Below are 25249 nucleotides of genomic sequence, written 5' to 3'. Positions count from 1 at the left end.
AAGACTCGAACTCAGGACCTTTGCCTTACGCGGGCAAGTGCCCTACCAACTGAGCTACCCAAGCACGACTCACGCCCAGTCCTCACAGCTTTACTTCTGCCAGTATCTTGCCTCCTACCTTCCAAACTTTACAGAAGCTCTCCTGCGAACCCTGCAGAACTAGCACTCCTGAAAGAAAGGATATTGCGGAGACATGGCTTAGCCACAGCCTGGGGGATGTTTCCAGAATGAGATTTTCACTCTGCAGCGGAGTGTGCGCTGATACGAAACTTTCTGGCAGATCAAAACTGTGTTTCTTCTATGCAGTCGCCGGCAAACGTTCGTAGTGGCCAGTTGCATCGCAGCTATTATCTTTGCCGCACCCCGCGATTCAGCAATCGGCTGGGCGTTGCAAACTCGCTGACTTGACAGGACATAGCTTTTCTAGAGCCTCAATTGTCACATATCTAAAATATTTTCGCACAAAAATTTAAGAAACTATACAAACAACTTTAACTCTTCAGTCTTCTAACACACAGAAATCGATGCTAAGATGAAGCGATACAAACAAGTGATGCGCTTTCTTCGGGCTGAAGGTGGTTTGGAGCGTTACATAAATTTCTTTCATGAATTCACTATACACAAATATGAGTGAACATCCATAAACTTTGGACTGACACATAGGATTCACAACAATGGAAACTTTCCTTCTAGCCTTCAGAACTACAGATGCTTTGATAACATATGCGACTTACTACCAGGAGTCAATCAAGAAGGGGGGAGAGGAAGGGAACTGACGCTTTTGACAGTGCAGTGATCTCGTCCCAGAGTCCAGTCACACCCTTTCCATTAAGCCACAAATGTTAACCATTGTTATAGCTTGCCCCTTCCTACATACTACTGCTTCCTATTCATCTCTAACAATTCCTGTTCAATTGGCCTTGCCGTCCATTGAGATTTCATTAACCTTTTAATTTTCACATTAGTATTTACGATTCTGTGGAACATCCCTATCTTCTCCTTATTTTCGTTAATCTCCCCTTTTCTCTTGTCTGTACAGATTCTATCCACTGATGATCTTTTACTCCCAGCTGATCCTGAAACTTGGTAATCAAGGGAAGGCAGGATTCGGTTACGATTGTGGACGGGGCCGTAATCAGTTACTACTCGCTGCCTTTTACAGTTACACGCAATTTATTTTAAATCAGTAATTCCAGACTCAACGATAAATAGAAATACCACACGCTATTAATGAAGGAATAAACAACTGTGCAAATAATAGTGTCTTCAGTGAATTACAGTTTAGCAAATCACCATCAAGTACAGATACAGATTTTAAAGGCAAGCCACTGTGATCTAGGCAGAAGGCCTTAAACGCCAGGAATGACAATAAATTAAGAACTGTTTAAAACTCGCTGCAAATTACAACTTACATGTATTGAAATATTAAAGGTAAGTCGGCACAAACACAGCAGAAGGTATCAGACGCCAGGAATGGCAGTAAATTAGGTTTTAAGGCTTACTGCTAAAATACAAATACCAAATTAGAATTTTAAGGCAAATGACCACAATCACGGCTGAAGTCCTTACACGCCAGGAACAGCAATAATATAAAAAATTTAATAACCTGCTCTAAAATAGTAAATACAATAGCAATGGTTAATTAAAAAAACAAGCAACTGGTCACCAAACGGGTGAAATAAGATGATGCTAAACTTTGTAACAAAACCCTCAACATCCGCTGAACACTACACTGCTACATTTATTCCAGAAGGCGACCAGAACTATTAACTATACGTATATAACCTTCAATGTAGTTATTACAAGGTATCGTAATAAATAATATAATAATAAAACACAAGGACCAGTACATACGTTCCTTAAAGGGTACTGAGACAGATTATACCCGCAGATACCGTGGGCTGAAGGAGCGTTACACTGAACTTCTGGCCATCAGACCGCCTTTTAGAACACACACGTCTTACAAGAACCTAGTGGCCAGAGAGGGTGCTCCAGGAATCGACCTCTGAGAATGTCCGGCAACAAACACTTTCGCGAGCGATGAGATAGGCAGCCAAGAGTTGCATTCACTTCACAAGATGGTAACCCAGACTTGTGGCAGTTTAACGAATGTCTAATGATAATCTTGCTAAAGCTACCTGACTTCCGATAAACCAAATGCAACGATGGAACAATACGCCAAAGTCGGAACCGGCGGTCTGCACTACGTCCACAGAATACTGTGCTTAGAGCGCCCGGAACGAGAAAGGAATCACTACCACCAGAAAAGAAGAATCACCAACCGGCCTACAATCAAGAAAGTTGTCGAAACTACACGCCTTACCGGACAGCAACGGCAAGGCGAGGAAACGCACACTGCCGTTACATATATTAACCCCCAGGGCAGGTAACTGGGGCGTTAGCGTCCACCAGGCAAGAAAATTACCGCTGATTGAACTTAAAAAGTTATAACAAGTTGAACGCAGTAAATAGTAATAAGAAGTCGAGGAAAGCTAATCAGATCTTCCTTCCCCAAGCACTCCACTCGCTGCTCTTCGCCTCGGCGACACTACGAGCAGCAACACGAACCCAAGTGACTGGGGAATCGCGAGACATCACAATGGTGGAGGTTTCTCTACTTGGATTGAAATGCACTCATCTTAAAGCTTGTTGGATCTGGTTTACGACGAGGTCGTGCACCCTCGTGACCACAGCCCTTCCACCGGCAGTCCATGCGTGCTGCCAGTGGTCCCGGCGTGTTTTGGCACTACGCGGACCTGGCTCCTCCTGAGTCCCCAATCGAACTCGCACACTTACATGACCCGAAAAACAGCGGCGTCGCCCCAAAGACAGGGCAACAGTTACTACATACCGATAACCGCCGCTGCTGCCACTAGCGGACAGGACACGCTTGCGAAACCGAGTGGCCAGTCAACACGAGAAGAAGACAAACAACCGCAACCATGCCAACTAACCGATACTGCCTGGTCTCCAAGAGAGGGCGGAAACCTACTAACAGCACCAACGTGAGCCGCAGCATGATTCAGAAGCATTTTGATAACCAGGATAGATCGATCTCATTTTCCTGCTCAACATTAGTAGGCTGAACAATTTTTTATTCACTGTATTTTGTCCTTCATTGCCTCCACCAGCATCAAAACAACCCTATACTTGATTTTATCCTCGATACCCCTTCCTCTTCAACATCCGCTTCCAGTTCTTCCCCATTGTACTTGATTCACTATCCCCACTACAACACCCCACTTTCTCTTCAATATCTTCACTATCATGCACTACACATCTTTTAGAACTCCCGTTTGCTACATCTCCTTTTCCTTCTGAACATTCCTTAAGACTGTCCGTTAACCCAGTGGTTGTCAAACTGTGGTCTGCGGGTCACCTGTAGCCCAAATTAAGTATTCAGGCGGCCTGTGGTCCTCAGCTACATTTTATATTATGTGTTTATATTAACTAAAATCTGCATCCAAAAAATATCATCTAACGTCAGGACCTTCTTAAGAGGCTGTTTTACTGCTCAGTAACGAACAAAAATACTTACAGAGCCAATGATATTTTAAGATGTGCTTAATTGTAACTGACGATGGTGAATTCTGCAGTGAGCTAAGTAAAGCTCCAGAGGGCATGGTCACTGTGGGATGCATGTTTTCTCTTTTGTCTTCCAGTGCTGACAAATCATGGGCATGCCTGAAGCGTACCAATCAGCTCCTATGTTATAAATTTTGGCATGGAAGTAACATCGATCCGTGAATGAGCGTTACAGAGACAGTTATTTCAAATGTGGTAGTCTAGATATTTGTTGCAATGAATATGAAATTAAATTAAAGTTTTTATAATACAATGCAATGAGTCAAGAATAATAACATTCAAAACATTTAGTAAACATGTGTAATCGTGTCTCAAATTGCGTAGCGCATTTAAATGTAAGTATAGTTACTGTTATTAATCAATCAGTCATCTGCTCACACACAAAACACAACAAATCTCCATCGGGCAATTAGTGTCGCAATTTTGCGTCGCTGAGGGTGGAAACAGTCTGAAACGTAACAGTCGACATGAAGTGTTCCGAATGGTGCTGGCTTTTAAAAATCGATACTTGGGTGCTGGCGGCCGGGGGCCAATGTATAGAGCCTTTATTATTTCTAATCTATCAGATTTTCATAGCATACTAACATATGTGGGTTACCATTAATAATAAGATCGCCACATGTGGCCCGAGGTGCCATTCCACAACGTCACTGTTGGCTCATGGGCAAAAAACGTTGACGACCACTGACTTAACCCGTTCATTTTTTCCACACACTTGTTATACATCATCTCATACGTCTCTACAATGATGCTAAAAACATTAACACCACAGTCAATCTTTATTTAATCTAAGCAAGTCATTACACGCTTATCCTCACTTTTTATGTTACCGTAGAACAATATGTTCTCCCTATTAATATACTCCTGCAGATCATATCTGTCATTAAAATGAAAACCTCAGACAACATTATAGAGCTGGTTTATTTGTTTGTTTTTCTTCTTCACGTTTTGGCGACTGAACCTTCTTCAGACTACAACTTCTTTATTCGTTACTCCACAGAATTTTGTTACTACTGTCCCAAAATTGACAACAATTGACTGTATTCCCATTATATGCAGTACATCTATTATTGATGTGAATGGTTTTGCCGTCACCATTTGATTGCTTACACGTGCAATCAGGGGATCTGTGGTCACAACCTGCACCATGTAGGCCTCTCATCGTTGTGAGCGGGTGTTTCCTCATCACATCTATCATGATATTATATATTTGCACCCCTCCAGGCTCTGATATTTCTTTCACTTCTTCCTCCATCTACTTTCGTCAGCAATATGCTTTGTTTTGATTCAGTTCATTATACCATTCGTGATTACCATGAAAATTTTTATCGCCTCTTCGATTTCAACTGTTTGCTTCCCTCAATTTTCTCAAAAAGGTTTCCATTATAATCACCAACAATGATACACTTTCTTCTATCCCATGGGAGTTTTCTATGCATAGTCATTTACAAACAGTCCTCAGGAACTAGCCCACTTATATGTTTTACATATACAGATCTTCACAAACATACTTTCATCCTCGTATTATCCCCAGATCTACGTCAAGGTGCGTCTAAGAATTCTTAATACCATTCGATCTGTACTCTGTGATTATAAGTTTTCTAAGAATTCTTCCAAAATGTTAAATCCTAAAACAGCTCTGACTGCCCAACTTCGTGCGTCTGCTGTAAATCTTCGTTTTGCAATTCTGATTTTTCATTTTCACAATATGCTACTAATTCCTCTGAAATTTTAGAAACAACGATTTTCAGTTTTTCTTTCTGTTTAGTTTCAGAAATTTGTAGGTCGGTGGAAGCTCCCAATGATTCGTTTCTTCCACAAACATTTGCTTTAATTCGTGACACTTTATTGTTCAACGTTTCATTAACTCGTTTTTCTAAACTCTGAATATTTTCATTAGTTTTACGTACCACTAGGCCAGCCTGTTTCTGAAGTTTATTTACTGACTGAGGAAGCGCTGTGCAAGCTTCGATTTTATCTGCTTTAAGCTGTTCATCTACAGCTTTTATTTTCGACAGACGCTGTCCTCATATGAGTCCAATTATTCGTCAACATTTTTCATACTTTCATTCATTGTACCTATCATGTCAAGTAAAACTTTCACCTTCAATAAAGATTTCTAACTGACGCTTGAAGATTAAATTTTCTCACTTGATATGTTGTTGACGATAGCGTTTCAGACCATTGCACGTCTAGCTTATGGTTCACTGCTAACATTAATTTCATCAATTCTGTTTTTACATTAATTTTATGCTCTTGATCCATTACTGTAATTTTCGATTTCCTTTAATGAAAATATTTAACACCTTGCTCATCAGTATATCTGTAAATGCATTCACTGGGAAATTTAACTTGTCATAATTCTGTTTTTCAAAACCCACTAGTTTTATGTCATTAGTTATTATTTTGTCTTCGCTACCTAGCTGTTCCGGTTCTGCAATGCTGTTCTGCTGTGCCTATTCCATTCCCGATACGCCAGACACCAGTGTCGCAATGGTTTCTAATTTTCTCACAACCACCAAACTTTCAGTTTTGTCGATGTATAAATACATGGGCCAGGAAAAATTAACTATTGTCCGGTCCACTAGAGTCTACATTTGTAACACGGCTGTCGGGATTTACTAGTTAACTATCCTTCCTAATTAGGAATAATGACTGTGGGCATATCGGGTCCTCAACGCCCTGTGACAACGAAAATTTTAAAAGTGAACATAAGAGTACTTTACTTTGTGAGCATAATTTTGAAATCTTTATTAAAGGAAAAATTATTTTGTTTATACGATAACTGGAAGGTTGACGTAGGTATGGTCAGTCATTTAGTATCTTCTAGCACTGCATTTAAATATTTAATATGAACTACATTATCAAAAATACCACTAATTACTGCAATGTTGAAAAATAATGAGCTGCTAGTAACACTCTGTCACGTGACTGTAACGGCCATCAGATATGAAATACGGTCAGGACGAAGTCGTGAAGCACCATAAAATAAACTTTAGTTCCAAACAGAGTTACTAAATCAAATTTATCCTGACATTTAAACGAAATAACTATGTCTTATTATAATGGGTTTAGAAAAAATGATTTAAAAAGGCACCTCTGCTGAAATCAATTTTAATTGATGGAAGTCTAAATAGCTCAAAAATTTTTGAGAGCTATACTTTACAAAGTTTACTGGTAGACTTATCTGTGTCAGCTCATTGTTGAGGTGTGGAGTATGATGACTTTAGAGAGAGACTTTCTCTCTCTCTCTCTCTCTCTCTCTCTCTCTCTCTCTCTGTGTGTGTGTCTTATAAAGATTTTGTGGTTAATAATACGTGGCGATAAATATCTCCCTCCGTCATCTCAGTATACTGACATCACAGAACTGCTAAGCCTTCTGAGCACACTGACATTTACTGCCAGCAACAGACTGCCACTGTTGACTCTTTCAACAACAAATATCTTTGGTACAGCCAGCGCAATTCCATTTCCAACTTGAACAAACACACTTACACATATATTTTATTGTATACTACACATTCAGTTGTTACATGTGATTTAAGTCTTTAAGATAACATATTACAAAAATAATAAAAAATAAAATCACAACTTTGGACAGAAAAATAAAGGCGTTTTTACACAAATAGATTCCTACGTCACTATCAGGTGGCAGCACTTGTTACGCCGTTTATGCTGAAATACTTCAAAATGAAGTACTTGAGAAATTGATGCACAGAAGAGGGAAAATTATGTATGTCACTGAATCGAATTTACTGCGTTGTCACGTACTCCTTGCAATGGAGTGCGTCTTCTTAAAATAGAGCCACCTCAAACGAAAAGACTGGCGCCGCCATACCGACTGCTTTCCCGTGCCCCACAGGAGCGCCAGACGAACAGACGACCAGAATCGCCCTGCAAGCTAAACGACGGCTTGTCTCTTCTACCATTGCTATCCCCCACCACGAGGAGACGCAACTTGTCAGCATGACAGCTGGCACTGACAGTGCTGCTGCCAGAACTACCTACGTTGCCCGACTTAACCACGCTGACAGTGAGACAGCTGGTGTCTGGCTCTAGGATCCGGCTAACTCTTGTTGCGCGTGAACAGAGGGCACTTTCCCCTTCCCGTGCCCCTCGACCCTGATCTAAAGCTGCGGCGAGATCTGCAGCTATGCGAGAGCCGTGCTTCAGCCGAGATGGCAATCCTCACTTCCAGGACATGGTCGACGTTGCTGGTCCTGTCACTGAATGTTTCCTTCCTCGTGGAATCTTCTCCACAGGCGAGAGATGATGCCTCGGGGCGAGATCCGTCTCTCAGACTATGAGATTCGACGGGCGCTGATTAATATGTCGACGAACCGTCCTTGCGTGATGTCGTCCAGGTGTATTTCATGTGCTATCCAACTTCCCTTTGACTTGAGTTCTGTGTTCCAAATGTACTCAGAACGCACTGAGATCACTGTACGTACAGTCATATAAGTCACGTATTTCTATGTTATACCTCCGCCCCCGCCCCTCCCTCCTCCCCCTAATTCAGACTGTACTGCGCTCACAAAAAGTGATGAAGTGATAATTCGTAAAAATATGTATTATATCAGTCTCAGTTGCAAATATTCACAATTAATAAGTAGTTTCGATCACATTTAACGATAATCTTCATTCGTTGATTAATCAGATCTGAGGATCGTCCTTAAATGTGATTGAAATTAGTTATCAAGTGTAACTATTTAGCATTGAGACTGTTTTAATAAATATTTTAAAAATGTAAACAGCTGAGCAGTCTGTCATGGCAAAACGTCATTTGCTATCTATATTTTTGATGGGTCTCAAAGAACCCTTACGTGGTGAATAAGAGCGTATTTTCAAAACGAGTGAAAAAAAAAGAGATGATCGTATGGCATTGTTGGCCAGGAGGCCCCATTCGGGTTCGGTTGCCAAGTGCAATCTTATTTGAGTCGACGCCACACTGGGCGACTTGCGTGCCGATGATGAGGATGAAATGATGATGAGGACAACACAACACCCAGTCCATTAGCGCAGAAAATCTCCAACCCGGCCCAGAATCGAACTCGGGCACGCTGCATGGGAGGCAAGCATGTTACCACTTCTTTTTAGCTGTTTTGTTATTCATTCCACGAAAACAGCAACAAAAATGGCTAGCTTACAATGAAGTGACATAAATAAGGTGACAGACAATTGCAGTCATAAATCAGCTAAGCAGGCGGTCGTCAAAACGAGTAATACAGGGTGATTCAAAAAGAATAGCACAACTTTAAAAATGTGTATTTAATGAAAGAAACATAATATAACCTTCTCTTATACATCATTACAAAGAGTATTTAAAAAGGTTTTTTTTCACTCAAAAACAAGTTCAGAGATGTTCAATATGGCCCCCTCCAGACACACGAGCAATATCAACCCGATACTCCAACTCGTTCCACACTCTCTGTAGCATATCAGGCGTAACAGTTTGGATAGCTGCTGTTATTTCTCGTTTCAAATCATCAATGGTGGCTGGGAGAGGTGGCCGAAACGCCATATCCTTAACATACCCCCATAAGAAAAAATCGCAGGGGGTAAGATCAGGGCTTCTTGGAGGCCAGTGATGAAGTGCTCTGTCACGGGCTGCCTGGCGGCCGATCCATCGCCTCGGGTAGTTGACGTTCAGGTAGTTACGGACAGACAAGTGCCAATGTGGTGGCGCTCCATCCTGCTGAAATATGAATTGTTGTGCTTCTTGTTCGAGCTGAGGAAACAGCCAATTCTCTAACATCTCCAGATACTGTAGTCCAGTTAAAGTAGCACTTTCGAAGAAAAAGGGACCAAAAACTTTATTGGCTGAAATGGCGAACAAATGTACAACTAAATGAAACTTTATAGCTCCCTTAATTCGCCGACAGATAGTGCTTAGCTCTGCCTTTTGTCGTTGCAGAGTTTTAAATTCCTAAAGTTGTGGTATTCTTTTTGAATCACCCTGTATAAAGCAATTCAGAATCTCTAATCTATTTTCTTGTTCAGTGACATGGCTCCGTACAGGTGAGGCCTGCGTTGTACTGACGATGTTTCAATAAAGCGTATTACATGCTGTCTAGGTCTGAGATTTTCGCTTCTATAGCTCTACAGCCTTACGCAGTTCGAACATTCCTAGCTGCACATTTTCTTACATTCAAAGAGAGAAAAAGAATGCGGGTTATTTTACCATTATGATTTCTATTTATCTGCTACAAGACAACAAACATCTTAGTCGCTCCAGATATCGATAGCTTAATGGAACATGCATATAGTGATAAATGTCACTCTATAACCCACATACTGTTGCATCGTTAAGTGTATGAGTAAATTTTGTCCCTTTCGAAGAATTATAGTGTTATGGATTTCGGCGCATACAATTTAAAATCGGGTAAACAGTAGTTTCGTAAAGACACAGCTACCAACAATATGTTTTAAACAGAAATGAAAATTAGAGTATCAATATTCTCTTGCCTGTAGCTGTAAGCTTCAGGGAATGTGTGAACATCCTTACTTAGAAGTTCTAATACCTTATGATCGTATGGATGTCGATGTTACACGGACCTATTATTTTCGATAATCGCAGTTGGAACCTTACAGCAAGGTGGTTCACTTTTAGCGCTCAGAATTAAGAGAAGTTTCATACTGATTATAGACAGATAAATTATAAATTCGTTTCTTTTTCAGTCATCTGAGGTTGGATCGCTGTTAAGAGAGCAAGAGAGAGCTGGTCGTTTCGTATGCGCTATTTGTGCAGGTAAGTGTTTAAAATAATACTAAGTCACATTTTGAAGTATACGCCCACAAATTTCGTTTGGTTGCTCACTTTATTTCATCAAACGCAACGTATCTTGAGAAGTTGTGACAATTTTATTAATAATGTTCGTCTATCAGGAAGACGGGTTGTAGCCTCTCCCCGATGTTATTCAATCTGTATATTGAGAAAGCAGTAAAGGAAACAAAAGAAAAATTTGGAGTAGGTATTAAAATCCATGGAGAAGAAATAAAAACTTCAAGGTTCGCCGATGACATTGTAATTCTGTCAGAGACAGCAAAGGATTTGGAAGAGCAGTTGAACGGAATGGACAGTGTCTTGAAAGGAGGATATAAGATGAACATCAACAAAAGCAAAACGAGGATAATGGAATGTAGTCGAATTAAGTCGGGTGATGCTGAGGGGACTAGATTAGGAAATGAGACACTTAAAGTAGTAAAGGAGTTTTGCTATTTGGGGAGCAAAATAACTGATGGTGGTCGAAGTAGAGAGGATATAAAATGGAGACTGGCAATGGCAAGGAAGACGTTTCTGAAGAAGAGAAATTTGTTAACATCGAGTATAGATTTAAGTGTCAGGAAGTCATTTCTGAAAGTATTTGTATGGAGTGTAGCCATGTATGGAAGTGAAACATGGACAATAAATAGTTTGGACAAGAAGAGAATAGAAGCTTTCGACATGTGGTGCTACAGAAGAATGTTGAAGATTAGGTGGGTAGATCACGTAACTAATGAGGAGGTATTGAATAGGATTGGGGAGAAGAGAAGTTTGTGGCACAACTTGACTAGAAGAAGATATCGGTTGGTAGGACATGTCCTGAGACATCAAGGGATCCCAACTTTAGCATTGGAGGGCAGCGTGGAGGGTAAAAATCGTAGAGAGAGACCAAGAGATGAATACACTAAGCAGATTCAGAAGGATGTAGGTTGCAGTAGGTACTGGGAGATGAAGAAGCTTGCACAGGATAGAGTAGCATGGAGAGCTGCATCAAACCAGTCTCAGGACTGAAGACCACAACAACAACAACAACAACATATCAGGAAGAAGATATTCAGTGAAGCTTGAAGCAGTAAGCTTGTTAATCACAATATGTTCTTGAATTTTTCAGTAAGTTACTGATTATGTGATATTATTCTAACGAATTTTAATTGCTCCAAATGTTAAAGTGGGGTTTAAATTCAGGTTTGTGGATGCATGATTACCAACTGAAAGATCAAAAATAATTTGTCCAAAGTATAATATATCTGTGGGATGAGTACATATTACTAATAGAAATACATTTATTTTTTTAACGTAACACAAGGTCAAAAATAATTACCATATTGTTTCGGGCGATAGTGCGATTATCAGTGAAGATAATAAGTTTTAAAAGAAATAATAATTTTCGTTGTATTTGTTTATGGGATATGACTTGAATTTAACAGAGATATAATAGTACTCCCTAGCACCGTTGAGTAGTAATATGTATGAACTGCTCTTATTTGCAGCGCCTACAGTTCTCAAGGCACACGGTGTTGGCTACGGCAAGAATATCACATCTTTTCCGCCTCTTAAGGACGCCATGGTGGAGGGCGACAAGTACAACTACAAGGAAGACAAAGTAGTCGTGGACGGTAGGTTTTTACGTATCTCAGAGATATGTGTGGTGCTATTGACAGTGCATAGTGGCCGAAGTGAAGGGAAATGTTCTTGGTTAGTCCGAGCGAGGTGGAGCTAAGGTAAGAATCTGGACTCACATTCAGGAGGACGTCGGTTCAAATCCCAGTAAATGTACGAAGGTTTCGTGTGGTTTCCCCCGGTAGCGGAAGGCAGATGACGGGACAGTTCCTCAGAAAAGATTACTTCCTCAATCCGAACTTGTGTTCCGTCGTCAGTGGCCTCGTCGCAAAAGGGATGTTAAGCCCTGATGTTCTTCCTCCTCACTGATGATTAGCACAATAATATAAACTAGATGTATTGGCGCTCCTGAATTTAAATATCAGAAGTCTATCATCATGGCTACTTTCTAAGCTTAGAACCAATTTGTAATTGAAATGTAAAGTATGAAATGAGGAAGTGTGAGAGAATGTGTAGGAAAGTAGTCTACAAAACATCCCTACCAAGAAAAAGGAACTGGGAACTGTTAACGGGATACATGCTTCGCCGTCCAGCAATAATTTAACTTGGCGCCGGAAGGAGCGGTTTGAGAGTAACAACAATAGGGAGAGACAAAGATTCCAGTGTGATGTTGGGAGAAACATATTAGTACAACGGAGGAAGAGATAGGGGACAAGAAAATAAAGTCCACGGGCTAGGAACAAGTAAAACAGCTGCTACTTGCCACCACGTGAGCTGGCATAGCGCGTGCTGTTCGTAACTCGAGAGGATCAGAAGTCTGTCGCAATTCGTACTTCAGCTAACTTGAGTGCACTCTGTTGGGAAATGGTCCAGTCATGCTTATTACTAGGTCTTTAAGATAAAAACACTGCATCGCCTATTTTGGCTATACCATCTGTCAACTACTTAGTAACGGAACTGCTACTGTATTGTGGCCTTCGTTGGATGTTAACGCTACGCGAGGAGAGAAATAATGAAATACATAACATTTTGCCTGTAGAAAGCAAGACAGTGACTGTACGCTCCAACGGAACAGGCGGTGACGTTATACACGGAGGTTTGTTCTAGTAGCGAGTCTGTAAAAAGCGTAAGGTTCTCTTAACGTCTCTATTATGTCAAATGCTCTCCGTCACTTTATATTCCTCTCTTGTAGCGGCTAAGTAAATTCAATTTTGACTTTGTAGTTTTATCTGAGTACAGAAAGATGTACAAGAAACATCACGTGGACCAGAGACATGTACTAATGCATTCAGGATCTACTTTTGTACTATGGATAAAGTTACGTACTCAAACAGTTAAGATGGCACAATTTTGTCGCCTGTGTCTGAACAACTGACGGTTCGCAAAGCGACTTTTCTTACGGCCTACAGTTGATTACATTAACTTTTAACATTCACGAAAACATGCGTTAAAACTATTCCTTTCCGTAAATTAGCAACTACATGAAATATGATGTAAAATAAAGTCTTTCCAACACTAATTTAGGTGTTGCGTGAAAAAAGTAGATAAAAATTTAAAAAACCAAAGAAATGGTTACTTCAGTCTGTCGCAGGTGAATATGGGCTGCTGGGAAGAAATCAATTAATAGCAAAAGCAGATCATAATACGGGAGACAAGAAAAAGAAATGGAAATACATACGACGAAACAAAAGGTGTGACGATACCCTCGTCTAGAGATCGAGGTCTTGGAAGATTAGTTTGGTTGATTTGGGGGAGGGGACCAAACAGCGAGGTCATCGATCCCATCGTATTAAGGACGGATGGAAAGGAAATCGGCCGTGCCCTATCAATGGAACCATCCCGGCATTTGCCTGAAGGGATTTTAGGGAAATCACGGAAAACCTGCATCAGGATGGCTGGACGCGGGTTTGAATTGTCGTTCTCCCGATTGCGAGTCCAGTGTGCTAATCACTGCGCCACCTCGCTCGGTGGCCTTGAAAGATGTAGTATTCGAACCAAACTATGGAAGAAATAAACCTTATTTAACGAAGATAAGACTGTTGCATCATCAGACGATATATACTGATCAGCCAGAACATTATGACCACCCTCCTAATAGCCGAAATGTCCACCTATGGTACGGATAGCAGCGGCGACGCGTCGTAGCATAGAAGCAATGAGGCCTCGCTAGGTCGCCGAAGGGAGTTGGCACCACATGTGCACACACAACTCACCTAATTCCCGTGAATTCCGGGGAGGGGAGCGATGAGCTCTGGCGCCACGTTGTCGAACGGATACGTGTCTGGCGCGTTGGAGGGCCAGTACATCAATTGGAACTCGCCACTGTGTTCCTCGAACCACTCCATCACACTCCTAGCTTAGTGACGTGGAGAATTATCCCTCTGTCTCTGCCGTCGGGAAAGATGATCGTCATGAACGAGTGTACGAGGTCTGCAACCAGTGTACGATACCCCTTGGCCGTCATGGTGCCTTGCACGAGCTCCACTGGACACATGGATGCCCAAGTGAACGTTCCCCAGAGCATAATGGAACTGCCGCCAACCTGTGTCCATCCCGAACTATAGGATACCGCGATGTTAACATTGCCACATACATAGGCGTCGGCTGCGGAAGCCCATCGTTGTGAGTGTTCGGTGCACTGTGTGTTCAGACACACTTGCACTCTGCAATTATTAAAGTCCAATGCCGGTTCCGTCACAGTTCGCCACTTGTCCTGTTTTACCAGCCTGCCCAACCTAGGACATACGACATCTGTAATGAGGGATGGCCGCCCAACCTCACGACGTCTGGATGTGGTTTTATCTCGGTTTCGCCAAATGTTGAAGACGCTCAGCACGGCCCTGCTCGAATACCCCAGTCGTGCAGTTTCCGAAATGCTCGTGCCGAGTCTCCGGGCCATCAAAATGTGCCCTCGATCAAACTCAGATAGATCGCGCGGCTTCCCCAATGTAAACATGGACAGCACACTCACTGATACTATATACACCGTGCGTGTGTCTGACTAGTAGTCATTCCTCGCCAGATGACGCTGCTATTGCCTGGACGAATTTATATCGATAGTAATCAGTGGTCATAATGTTCTGGCTGATAAGTGTACAAGGGGAATAAGATAAAAACCTGTTTGAAGGTCTGGAAGAATGAAACTTCCTGGCAGATTAAAACTGTGTACCGGACCGAGACTCGAACTCGAAACCTTTGCCTTTCGCGGGCAAGTGCTTTACCAACTGAGCTATCCAAGCACACAGTTTTAATCTGCCAGGAAGTTTCATATCAGCGCACACTCCACTGCAGAGTGAAAATCTCATTCTGGTCTGGAAGAATGCTTAAAGAACAGACAAATACAGAGCTCTAGGGAACTTTTAAAGAAGGATTATAACTGTAGTAATCTCTGTTTCAAAAGGAGGGACATCGTTTTGGTACTAAAAAACAGCGAGAATTAGCACCATTTCGACTTTTGTTTTGAAAACCACCTAAATCAGGCAACAACAGACGAAACCACCAGAATTCTTCACACGGAGGCAAAACCACTGAGTCTTATCCAAATAAAATAAAAGATTGCCAAAAACGCAAAAACAAATGAGCGTCGAGAGCGAAGGTATAGTATCTGAAATGAGAAAATTAGAGGGTAAAAAGAAACAGAACATTCATCATCCGATCTGCAATTTATACGAAAGATAAAAAGTCTCTGGAGACCGGAAACGCACCGTTATAAATCCATCACATAAGAATGGAGACTGAACAGCCCAAACAGTTATCTACGGATTTTTCTGCTACCTGTTGTTGCAAAGTAATTTAAACGTAATAGAAGAACAAGTTAATTTGAAAGAGGTTCCATAGAAAAGGAGGTTCTATGTGGAAAAAGTCTTTTGCCTCAAGAGCATTCGGGAAATAGGAACAGTCAGTGGAAGAAACGCGGTATTTGTGTTTGTTGATTGAGAAAGAGACTTAAATAGTAAAATATACAGGAATCAATCGGAAATAATGTGTATTACAAATCCAGATCGAGATTTAGTTCACTGTGTGCCCATCTTCATTGTTAAAAGACGTTTAAGGAGCCAGTTGCAATAAGGTTTTTTTTTCAGTTCCCCACAAAGGGGGGGCCGGACAGTGTATAAAATCGCTCTTCAGCCAGAGGATGCAGAACTATATTTAAAGATGGTTAATGTATACAAAAGGTAATAAATGATTTTGTAAAAAATACATAGTTGGATGATATCGACAATTTTTACATAAAAGCAAGTGACAATAAAGGAGGATTTTGTAAAATTCACGTAGATGGAAAATACCGACGGTTTTTAAAATTCGTTTGACAGTTTTAAATTATGGTTAAAGTACAGTCATCGATGAAAGTGAATGATGCCATGGTGTAATGGGATCGTAGGTGACACATGAAAAAATGTCAGGTTGAAGGTGCGATGAAGAGTGTGACTATGGGGCCCTGTAGAATCGCAGGTGTCGACTAGAAGTCAGCAAGGTGGATGAAGTGGGAAGAAGAAAATGGGAGGCTAGTATGAGATGGAACGTTGTGATTAGTGTTGGAAAGAAGGCCATGTCTCAGAACGGAATTCATCGTTGGGGAGTAGGAGTTGGTTAAAATTCAGGCGGCAGAGGATGGTTAAGGCATGGCAGCGCATGGAAGGTGGAATACGGATGTAGCGGCGCAGCAGGCTATCTGGACTAGTTATCAGTGGGTGGGAAACTGGGTGCTGGAGCTGAATTTTGCGATTATTGTATGGGATCCGAAGGTGCTCTGGGAAGAAGTACAAGAAGTGTGGCTAATGTATGAGTAGGCACACGATTAGACTTGGGAAAGGTAGGCGGATGCGGAAGGCGAGGCGGAGTGCACGTCTTTCCAGGATTTCAAGGGACTGATAGAATTTAGGCGAGGCAGAAATCCAGGCACACTGGCTTAGTTTAGGATGGGGCGGATAAGGGCTTTGTAGGTGAGGATAATAGTAGAAGGATGTAGACCCGAGGTGCTGCCTCTGTGTGTAGTTTTAGTCGGTTTCGGCCTTTGTGTTGGATTGTTAGGAGATGTGCATTCCATGTTAGTCAGAGGGATGGGTTGGTTGTAGATGGAGAGATGGAAGTCTGGACGACGGAAACGCCGGGTGGTGCAACATAATAAGACAGTGGCTTGACTTTTCTGTGTATTTAATTGAAGTTTTCGCGTATTACACCACTCGATTAGGAGATTCACGTGTCGTTAGAGGTACAATAAGGTAACCTGCATGACTTATTACATGCACAGTTGTTTAAAATTTATGCAAGTCAGTGATAAAATACAGATCGGTAAATGTAAGTTAAAATATTAACATCACTTATATCTATACGTAGTCCCAACTGGAGTGTTCATATCAAAGGCTGAGTTCACACTGAGCCCGCTGTTTATAGTTACAATGAAGTCTGTTTCGGTGTACGTCAAATTAATCTACAGCACCCTCTTTCATGTGTGATATTTTAACAAACCGTATTTATTTTGAAATTACTATGTGTCATCATTTTATTTGTATTTTAGACTTTATAAAACTTACATACGGAAAACAAATAAGGTGGTTGTAACTAAGCATAGTAACTTATGTTTTCCATACATACATACATACATTGTGGTAATTATGCGAACTAGGCAGTGGCATTGGTTATTGCTGAATAATTTACAACTGAACATTGTTTAAAATACAAAACATCTTGTTCAAAAGATCTGATTTAATTACCAAATTTTTTTATTGAAGCACTGTTACCTTCTAAGCACATTGGAACGAATGGGAACAGGCAATGGAGTACAAGATACAGCACCAAAAGCATTAAGTCAAAAGTACCCGAAATCTTTCTGCTTTGTAATGTTCTTTCTCATAATCTTCACATAAAAATGAATTATAATTTACTCAGTTTGGTGTTAAAACAGACTTTCAACTAAATCATGTAATAACTTGGGAAATGCACTATACGAGGTTTGGAACTTTAATAGTGGCAACTATTTATTTACAGCTCGTACAGAATATATACGTGTTTCTAAGTTTTACTGACCTTCAATGCTGTTCATTTTTGGAACTCAAACTACGACTAGCTTAGGAACAGAAGTGATGACACTTTTGGCAGGATCTGGCCATCATTTTGCAGGACAATGCTCAAGCACGTAAAGTGCAAGCTGCTACTGATTTGTTTGACTGGTGGGGCTGCTAAGTGCTATACCACCTACTGCACTCCCCTGACGTAAGTTCAACTCAGTTTCTGAACCGAAGGAAACACTTCACGGCATCCGCTTCGGAACTACTACAAATTCGTCGGGCAATAGACCGCGTCGCTCGAACTGTCAACACAACTGGCACTGCTAAGAGTATCCTACGACTTCCACATCGATGGCAACGGATTATACACAATGTTGGTGACTACTCTGAAGGTCAGTAAAACTTTGAAACGTGTATCTATTTTGTTCGAGCAGTAAATAAATAGTTGCCACTATTAAAGTTCCAACCCTCTTATTTGTCCCCAAAAACCGTGTACTCACATGCGATCTAGAAGAATAATCGCAAATAGCGCCTTCATATGCATCCACTAGGTCCTCACGTATATCCTTCTCACATGGATGGAGCATTCTCAAGTGTGAGAACAAATCAGGTGGAATATGCCCACTTTCAAGAACGTAAGCAGCGCAGTTAGGTTTTTCTGTCGTAATTTTTCGATCTAGGGCGACAAGATCGCTAAACCTGGCTTCAAGCAGTTTAGCGGTTTGTCACACATAGTGCGACATTTGTGACATAGGATGGCAGTCGGGACATACAATTCTACAAACGCCTGGTCCACTATGAACATTATGGAAGAACTGGAAATTTACACACATATGAATAAATATCTAAACACTTTCCTCAAAGAACAAACCAGTTTGAAAGATAAAAATAATTTAGAAAAGTTTATTGCAATTTTAGAAAAACGAAACGGAAAAAAAGCCACGTGAGTGACACAAAAACAGTGGACAACCTTTAACTGCAGTTAACACATGGAGGTAAACATTTTTACCTCCACGCATTAACAACAAAATTCTAATATCTGTGATACACAATCACCATCTCTGAATTTCAGAGATACGATTTACTCTTCAAAGATAAAGCGTCGTGGGGGCGAGGAATGTCATTTCAACTGTAAACGTGTTATTTTATACAAACGAACTTACATGATTTGTAAAACTTGTCACTAGACAAATTTCCGCTCAAAAATATGAACGTCATTCCACCTGGACGTAAGTAAAACTGTAAAACAAAGAAATACCACCAGAATAAGCTACATGCAATATTTTGCAGCTAACTGGGAGTCGGTTTATATAAAAACTAGCTGACAGACGTGTGTTTCCCGGGCATTCATTTTGACAATTTCCTGTTAGAAACGAAGCCTTATATGTACTCCAGCAGTAGAATCGGTGTGAGATGATCTCGAACCGTTTCTGTAGGCCGGGCGCAGCTGCTTGGCGTGATTACAACGCGATTTTGTAAATGTCTCTATGGAAACGCCTATTCAAAGCTCTATAGACGGCTGTTGTTTTCACTGAAAACTCTCCAAAGCGCTGCAAGGAGTCAGGGATTTTCTTAAGTTGACTCGACTGTAGGACTGTCTCGGTAGTAAGGAATAAATGTTTTAAAACTTCCTACATGACGCGTCATTATTTCTCGTATATCAGTTTTTGTGCTGGCATATCTCTTAAACTATTTGTCGTATAATGATATATTTGTGCAGATACGTTCAGCCCCATGGGTGGATACTGACTGCGAAATATATTGGGAGTAAACTTACTAGCAAATAAGTAATACATTCAAGCGTCATGCACAATGCGGCAGTTGTTCACGAATCTCAATGTTTATGACGACATTCTCCTAAAGTATATGTGGTGTCATTATAAAATTTTGTAGGTGCATTTAGTGGCATACGTGAGCGCACACACACACACACACACACACATATATATATATATATATATATATATATATATATATATATATATATATATATCCATTTTAAAATACACTCCTGGAAATTGAAATAAGAACACCGTGAATTCATTGTCCCAGGAAGGGGAAACTTTATTGACACATTCCTGGGGTCAGATACATCACATGATCACACTGACAGAACCACAGGCACATAGACACAGGCAACAGAGCATGCACAATGTCGGCACTAGTACAGTGTATATCCACCTTTCGCAGCAATGCAGGCTGCTATTCTCCCATGGAGACGATCGTAGAGATGCTGGATGTAGTCCTGTGGAATGGCTTGCCATGCCATTTCCACCTGGCGCCTCAGTTGGACCAGCGTTCGTGCTGGACGTGCAGACCGCGTGAGACGACGCTCCATCCAGTCCCAAACATGCTCAATGGGGGACAGATCCGGAGATCTTGCTGGCCAGGGTAGTTGACTTACACCTTCTAGAGCACGTTGGGTGGCACGGGATACATGCGGACGAGCATTGTCCTGTTGGAACAGCAAGTTCCCTTGCCGGTCTAGGAATGGTAGAACGATGGGTTCGATGACGGTTTGGATGTACCGTGCACTATTCAGTGTCCCCTCGACGATCACCAGTGGTGTACGGCCAGTGTAGGAGATCGCTCCCCACACCGGGTGTTGGCCCTGTGTGCCTCGGTCGTATGCAGTCCTGATTGTGGCGCTCACCTGCACGGCGCCAAACACGCATACGACCATCATTGGCACCAAGGCAGAAGCGACTCTCATCGCTGAAGACGACACGTCTCCATTCGTCCCTCCATTCACGCCTGTCGCGACACCACTGGAGGCGGGCTGCACGATGTTGGGGCGTGAGCGGAAGACGGCCTAACGGTGTGCGGGACCGTAGCCCAGCTTCATGGAGACGGTTGCGAATGGTCCTCGCCGATACCCCAGGAGCAACAGTGTCCCTAATTTGCTGGGAAGTGGCGGTGCGGTCCCCTACGGCACTGCGTAGGATCCTACGGTCTTGGCGTGCATCCGTGCGTCGCTGCGGTCCGGTCCCAGGTCGACGGGCACGTGCACCTTCCGCCGACCACTGGCGACAACATCGATGTACTGTGGAGACCTCACGCCCCACGTGTTGAGCAATTCGGCGGTACGTCCACCCGGTCTCCCGCATGCCCACTATACGCCCTCGCTCAAAGTCCGTCAACTGCACATACGGTTCACGTCCACGCTGCCCGGCATGCTACCAGTGTTAAAGACTGCGATGGAGCTCCGTATGCCACGGCAAACTGGCTGACACTGACGGCGGCGGTGCACAAATGCTGCGCAGCTAGCGCCATTCGACGGCCAACACCGCGGTTCCTGGTGTGTCCGCTGTGCCGTGCGTGTGATCATTGCTTGTACAGCCCTCTCGCAGTGTCCGGAGCAAGTATGGTGGGTCTGACACACCGGTGTCAATGTGTTCTTTTTTCCATTTCCAGGAGTGTATGTATGGATGTCATAATTTGACCTCATGACGCTGTAGGCCCGGCAGAGAAGAAACTATTAGTCTTCTTGGGGAGAATGTTAGTTTAATAATATATTCGTAAGGTGAGATAGTGTGATTCCGACAAATGTTACTTATGTATATTGATCTGCAACACATAGGCTTAGCATTGATGTAATTTCGACAAATGAGTTTCACGAAAATGCTACATTGCTGGAAAACATTAAATGAAGGATTTTAGCGTCCTGTACAAGGTCTATACGGGATAGTTTTTAATCCTCAACTACGGAAAATCTCTTACAATATGGGACTGTTGGCACCCCTGGATGTAACACTAAAAACTGAGCAGACTGCGCAACCATTGTTTCGTATTCTTCCAAGGCATCGTTAGATTATGTTGATGTTACACGAGCTCTCGTTGTCCAATGGGTTTCCAATGTTTCCAATGTTAAAATATTATGTAATGCATTCTAAGAGAAAAGAAAAAAAGACACACAGCGAAGGAATTATCCGAAGGAGACGGAATTTGATAGATGTGATGTACATGTTCAATGTACATGTGATGTACGTGTTCAAACAAACAAATGATTTTTATTTCTCAAAAGACCGACTGATTTATTCAAGAGAGAGTTTCACAAGTTGACTAAGTCAGAAAGACGTCTACCCGCCTCTGTTGGATGTCCTCCTGATATATATTGTTACGAATACCGTCTTATTACCGTGTACCGCTGTGCTGTAAGGATGCCACGGATGACAACCAAAGGGGTCCTGATATGAAAAGAAATGGCACCGCAAACCATCACCTCAGGTTGTCGGGCCGAGTGGCGGGCGACAGTCATGCTGGTATTCCTCTACCGTCCAGGGCGTCTCCAGACATGTCTTCGTTGCCCACTGGAGCTCAATTCGAAGCGGGACTCATCACTGACGATAATTCTACTCTCTTTAATGAGATTCCAGGACCAAGACGAGTCTGGAGACGCGATAGCGATGGGATACCAACTTGACTGCCGCCCGCCATGTGGCCCAACTACCAGGAGTGATGCTGTAATTTTTTTTCGTAGCAGGACCCTTTTGATTACCATCCGCGGCATCCATACAGCAGAACGGAACGTCGACAATATTCCACGCCTCGTTTTGTTGCCCTTCATGGCTAGCCATTCTGGGCTTACGTTCCAGCAACGTAATGCCCCCCTGTACACGACGAGGGTTTCTGCTGATTGTCTTCGTGTTTGCTAAAGCCTACCTTGGCCAGTAAAGTCGCCGGATCTTTCCCCAACTGAGAGCGTTTATCGTATTATAGACTGGGGCCTCCAACCATCTCGGGATTTTGACGATCAAACGCGGTAATTGGACAAAATTTGGCACGGTGCCCCTCAGGAGGACACCCAACAACTTTATCAATCAGTACTAAGCCGAATAATTGCTTGAATAAGCGCCATAAATGAACCAACACGTTATTGGCTTGTTCAATTTGAGAAGCTCTTTCTCTTGAATAAATCATCCATTTTTTCTGGAATTTGATTGTCTGTACATGTACATCGCATCTACTAATTTCCGTCCCATTCGGATAATTTCTTTGTAATGGGTCGTTTCTTTGCCTAATAGTGTATGTAAGATATGTTAATTGAACCTAATGCTGTTGATGTGCCCACAGGAAAGCTCATTACGAGCCGTGGACCGGGCACGGCGTTCGACTTCGCTCTGCGGATCGTGGAGGAGATGGTGGACAAGGAGGCAGCGCTCACCGTGGCAAAGGCGATGCTGCTGGCGTGAGGGGGCCACGCCTCCTACGTACTCAGCGCTCACGCCAAAATACGAGAACACACACTTTGTCCACCCTCACGTTTGCAAATACAGTGATATTTCATCTCTCCATATGCGTAAATGGTCCTCGTAGTTTCGGCGTGGTAGGCAACTTAATGGTAATATAACTTGTAGATAACGTTGAGAATGAGCTACCAAATTGAAGAACTGGCTGTAAATAATGATTAAGGACAAGCTGGAATTTCAAGCGCATCAATTGTGATTTATTTATTCCGGTATGTCATTTTTTCAAATGTTTCCAATACAACGCTACATTTTTTAAATTGCAAAACCTATTCAAAATATTATTCTTAAAAAGTTTCCAGTGAGCACTCGTTTACTTGCAAACGTGAGTAATCATTTACTTACGATTGTTTACTTACTGTGCGAGTTAGCAAAACGTTACTGTGAAACCTCTCAAAAATATAAATTCAAAATGCTAAAACAGTTTCAGTTTATGATACTAAGATTTTGCATTACAAGTTTTTGCAATAACAAAGTATAACAAACTCAAAAATTACTTGTTTGATTCAGCAAAATACAAAATTATTTTTATTGTCGCCTTACTAGAGCACGTAAATGATGAGAGGGGTGACCTCTAACATTTCTGTCATCGCACTCTCACGTAAATTCACGTAGACCGTGGTAAGGGATGTAGCTTAACATTGTTTAAGTAATTATTCTTATCTGCTCATTAGCAACAACTATTGAGGCCCATTTGCATTCCTGAAAATATTCGGAATCTTTATCTGAGTCGTAGTTATCCACATCATCTCCGATTTGTACAGCTCATCACCGAAAAACAATTTCTTGGCACGAACACAACACGTAATACTACTACTGGCGGTTATGTTTTTGCACTTACCACTGTTTACATGCAAAGATTCTGCAAACTTGCCGTCAGTGACAAGCTGGAATTAGAGATGAAACTTTCATTTCTTGGTTCATCGTGAAACTATCAACTAATATGAATAAAGCACATCACCTACCATGTTTTACATGCAGTAACTCTTGATTCTCATTGACTGTCACTTACCACTGTTTAGAGTCGAGGTCATCAAATAACTCTTTTCAAGTAAGTCTTTATAGTGCTTTGAAAAATATCTGTTTTGGAATCCGTAAATATCTTCGCTGCATTTGTTATACATCAAAATCACACACACACACTGACACACACACACACACACACACACACACACACACACACACACACACACACAAACACGTGTGCACATCACTCATTTAAAAGTGTGTCTACGATCCATTGCACCCAAATTACGCATTATGATCGCACAGTATTTAATATGGGAACTACGGAGTATGTTGTTGCAGAGATCTTATGCTCTACTACACCAGACTTAAAGAGATGATATATTCAGTCACATGAGATGATACAAAGAGGTGTCATGAATAGTAAGTTTTATTAATCCTTGCACTTTTCGTCATCTGATTTGTTACTGTTGAATTTCTGCTGCTTCCTTTAGCAGGGTATCTGAAAATGGCTAAGACCGAAACTATACAATAGTACACAAATAAAAAAAAACAACAGCCACAGGTAGTATCAAATCACTCAAACCATTTGTCGCAGCTGCGAACCCCAGCTCAATGAAGATATACCACAAAGTTCTCAAGAGATGAAACATTTTCTGCAACCGTAGACTGGAGAGACCTGACAAGTTCTAAACAGGGATCGTAAAACGTACCGCGTAGGTTTTGTCATAAACAATTCACCTCAGGCAATTGCAGAATATGCTGAATTCGACAATTTTTACCATCTAATCTGCTCAAGTACATTCTTCGGAAATCTTCGAGTAGTCACCTCACTGCGTCAAAGTGCAAAACATAGTGTACTGATTTCGACAGCAACACATGTCACATTGCAAACATTCACATTTTGATACTTGTCGAAATATTTTCTTTACACTACGTCCATAAATTAATGTTCTATACTGCTTTAAGTGAATAATGTTGTTTGTCGTTTCTCCTAATTTCTTATTAATCGTTCCAGTTACAAGAAGATATTTCTGTTTATGAATTAAGTTACGTGTTTGCCATTTTATGTAGTTAAAATTGGTTTAATTGGCTTTATAAGTGTATCCACATTTTGTTAA

The 25249-nt window shown here is 41.7% G+C and overlaps 1 protein-coding gene across 1 annotated transcript in view; it reads left to right on the top strand.

Moving 5' to 3' along the window:
* Positions 1 to 24303, top strand: part of LOC124545301 (Parkinson disease protein 7 homolog) — a 50834-nt gene extending 26531 nt beyond the window's left edge. Inside the window, exons 4-6 of the mRNA XM_047124200.1 lie at positions 10264 to 10333; positions 11839 to 11964; positions 22990 to 24303. Of these exons, the coding sequence (XP_046980156.1) occupies positions 10264 to 10333; positions 11839 to 11964; positions 22990 to 23108 (315 nt within the window). The 3' untranslated portion in view covers positions 23109 to 24303. The remainder of the gene's footprint in view (positions 1 to 10263; positions 10334 to 11838; positions 11965 to 22989) is intronic.
* Positions 24304 to 25249: the final 946 nt, after the last annotated feature.

This window comes from Schistocerca americana, chromosome 1 (assembly GCF_021461395.2).
Source record: "Schistocerca americana isolate TAMUIC-IGC-003095 chromosome 1, iqSchAmer2.1, whole genome shotgun sequence".
Lineage (NCBI taxonomy): Eukaryota > Metazoa > Arthropoda > Insecta > Orthoptera > Acrididae > Schistocerca > Schistocerca americana.
This window is presented reverse-complemented; position numbering and strand designations above follow the sequence as displayed.